Source organism: Prunus persica, chromosome G1 (genome assembly GCF_000346465.2).
Source record: "Prunus persica cultivar Lovell chromosome G1, Prunus_persica_NCBIv2, whole genome shotgun sequence".
NCBI classification, from domain to species: Eukaryota; Viridiplantae; Streptophyta; class Magnoliopsida; order Rosales; family Rosaceae; genus Prunus; species Prunus persica.
Window position 1 is genome coordinate 3,177,803 of NC_034009.1, and position 3,285 is coordinate 3,181,087.

The window sequence follows — 3,285 nt, forward strand, 5'->3', positions numbered from 1 at the left end:
GATAATGTACTATTTCTGGTACTACCGCCTTTCATTAATTTTATGTAAACAATAATATTAGAAGTAATCCTATTTTCCTTTTTTCTTTTTTGGTGAAGCAATCTTATATATCAGTACACATTATTATTCTGAATTGAAAGGAGTATGTTATTGTATTCAATTTATCCCTGTGGCTGGAAGAACTTTTAGCGCAGAATTATAGTGGATCATCTTTGGACAACATAATGTATTAATTGTTGTATTTTTTTTTTATTTGCATGTGAGTCTCAAAATTATTTTATAGAGGATTCATCATATAGTACTCTCTGTTGCAATTGGATCTATTGCAGTGAACTAAATCACACAATTGCAAGTGAGATTTTACTGTTTTAGTTCAATTTCATGAAATTTACATTGATCTTAACCATTGCAGATGCTCTTATAGTAGTAGGGGTCTAAACTGGTATGGTTATAAATTTCTATATATATATATATATATATTTTTTGTTAAGTTTCATTATTAGTTTCATTTTTCTTTGAAATAATTAGATAGGATATGGAATTTGGTCTATAGTTTCCCCTTATGCTTAGGGTTTAGAAGATTTACTTCCTAGTTGTGTAGTTAACAATTCCTTCTACAATTAGGACTTTCGAACTTTCCTTTTTTTCTTACACATGTAAATGCTATATAAACCTCATTATAGAGAAGAATGCAATATAGAAAATTCTCCAAATATACCACCAAACCAATTGAAATTGTGTTTTAGCTCAGCCATCTAAAAGAATATTTTATATTGATAATGGGAAGCGCTTGGAGGCTTTTGTTTTCTTTGTTTTGCATTCAAATCCTTGCAACAAGTGTGGTTTCAAGGAATATAGTGAGTGTGCGGCATGACGAGGAGGGAAAGAACTTAGCTTTTAGGAAGGGAGGGGGATTTGGCGGTGAAGGTGGTGGTTTTGGAGGCGTCGTTGGTAGTGGTGTTGGGAGTGGTCTTGGTGGTGGCATTGGTAAAAGTGGCGAGGTACGCAATGGGGGCTTTGGAAAAGGACGACGCATTCTCAAGGGAGGTGGGGGCGGGGGTGGTGGTGGTGGTGGTGGTCGTGGTGGAGGAAGATCTGGTGGTGGCAAGCATGGTGGATTCCATGGTGGTGTACATGGTGGAGCTGGGGGTAGAGTTCATAGCGGTGCTGGTGGTGGATTTGGAAAAGGTGCAATACAACAGACAGTGTTATTAATGGCATTATACTGCACTTTTACCATATTTCTATAAAAGATAAGCAACAGTTCAACACTGGTTGACCAAAACGATTGCTATAAGAAGAAACAAAAGCACTGTGCGCGGGTGTTACAAATTGGTGCGGGATTCTGACTCCAACAATTTATTATTATTATTAGTTGTTTTTTTTTTAATTTTTTTTATCAACCTCATTTGATTCTTTATGCAACAATATTCATAGTAAGATCTTTTTTATTTTTTAGGGTGTTATTGTAACCATGTTCGAACATACGAGAACACTCTTCTCATTTCAATTTTAATACCAAAATTACCAAAAGAAAGACAAATTTGAAAACTGATCAAAAGGATTAATTCTGCTAGATTCCTTCATAATTTTGAGTGTTTAGAGGAGAAAGAAAAAAAGAAAAATTAGGTATTAGACATAATTAACTTTACTAATTAGTATTTGAGACATTGGGCATTTTTGTTTGGGTTTTAATACCTAGAAAAGAATTGTTATTTTGGATTAGGCTAAAGAGGAGGCCCATATTCGTTAGGCCTGTCTAAATTATAAAGGTAAAATACAATTTTACCCTTTTGTTTTAAAATCAAATTTCAAGCAGTCAAAAGCTCGCTGTTGTGTCCAAACCAACCGGCTGCTGGTGTTTCAAGCCATCGGGTGCTCCTGTTTGCCAAGCACATGGTGGCACCTGCAGTGTCACTTCCACATTTTGTGTATTGGAAGCAAAAGCTTTGCCTGACTTGGTAAGGCTCTTATCCGGGGAGGTTTACGAAACTGCCATCGAAGCAATTCAAACTCTCTCCACATTGGTTCTTGAAGCCTCTCCTCAAAGAGGAGCCAATGTCTTGCATGAGGCTGATGCCATAAAGCCTACATTGGAGATCTTGACTTGGGGAACAAATTCTCTCAAGGAAGAGGTATTGAGTCTACTTGAAAAGGTTTTCTTGTCAAAGGAGATGGTTGAATTTTATGGATCAACTGCCAGATTAAGTCTTGCTGGTCTAACTGGCAGTAATTTTCATGAGGATGGTCGATGCTCGTCGTCGTTGCTCGTCGTCGTCGTTGCTCGTCGTCTTCGTTTCTGGTCGTCCCCGTTGCTGCTCATCGGCTTCGTTTTTGGAGAATAGTTTGTAGGTTTGCAGTGGGATATGAAAGGTCACGCGAAACCAGTTTTTGAAGTGATTAAATTTGAGTAGTGTCGTTTTGTGTTGTGTTTTGTGGGAATGTTATGTCGTTTTGACAGTTTTAAGTTTTGGTTTATAATTAAATAAAGAGATATTTAGTGATATACCCATTTCTAGCACTAATATTATAAATAAACCCTACACAATTGAATTCCTATAAACAAACCCAAAAAAAACCCAAAAAATGATAGCTGGCCTTATTGAATTTAATATTGATTATTAAATTACTTTGATGCCCTATTGAGTGTTTTGGGTATTTTTATGAGATTTTGGGGTTGGGCTTGTTTTAAAAAATTGATGGCAGTTTTGTAATTTATAAGAAGTTAAAAGCTTTTTTGTTATGTTGTAAATGGGCTTTGGGTGTGTTTCTAAAGTCCATTTTATATAGGATATTTTTATAATTTGGGCCCCCATATTGGGTATAATAGTGAATCTCCCTTAAATAAACTGTATTTGACAGTTAAGCACAATGGCACATGTAGTAATTTTAGGGTTGTTGGATGTCCTTTTGGTAAAATTAGGTGGCTTTGGTTTTATATTAATTAAGCAAAATTAATTATCTTTCTTCCAAATTAATTAAGTTTTTTATGGGTTAAAACTAAAGAGCCCAAGAAAAAACTAGAGTGAGTGAGTGAGACCTTTTGCATATGCGTTTGTCTACTGCACACAGTAGAATTTAAGATGCCACCAACCCAATTGAAATTTGGTCCAAGTTTCCTTTATGCTGAGAGAAAATTTGCCTTCCAATGTTTTATCTTACTAGTACTTGGCTTATGCTCTAGTCATATCTAGCTGCCTATGCTAGAATGTGTGTATTAATGTTATTGTTATATTATCCCCTCATTCAAGTGTAATTTGTCTCGAATGTGTTTTTATAAAAGAT

At 35.4% G+C, this 3,285-nt stretch overlaps 1 protein-coding gene across 1 annotated transcript in view; it reads left to right on the plus strand.

Moving 5' to 3' along the window:
* LOC109946617 (loricrin-like) overlaps positions 1 to 2,345 on the plus strand; it is a 3,934-nt gene extending 1,589 nt beyond the window's left edge. Inside the window, exons 2-3 of the mRNA XM_020554994.1 lie at positions 859 to 1,207; positions 1,820 to 2,345. Of these exons, the coding sequence (XP_020410583.1) occupies positions 859 to 1,207; positions 1,820 to 2,345 (875 nt within the window). The remainder of the gene's footprint in view (positions 1 to 858; positions 1,208 to 1,819) is intronic.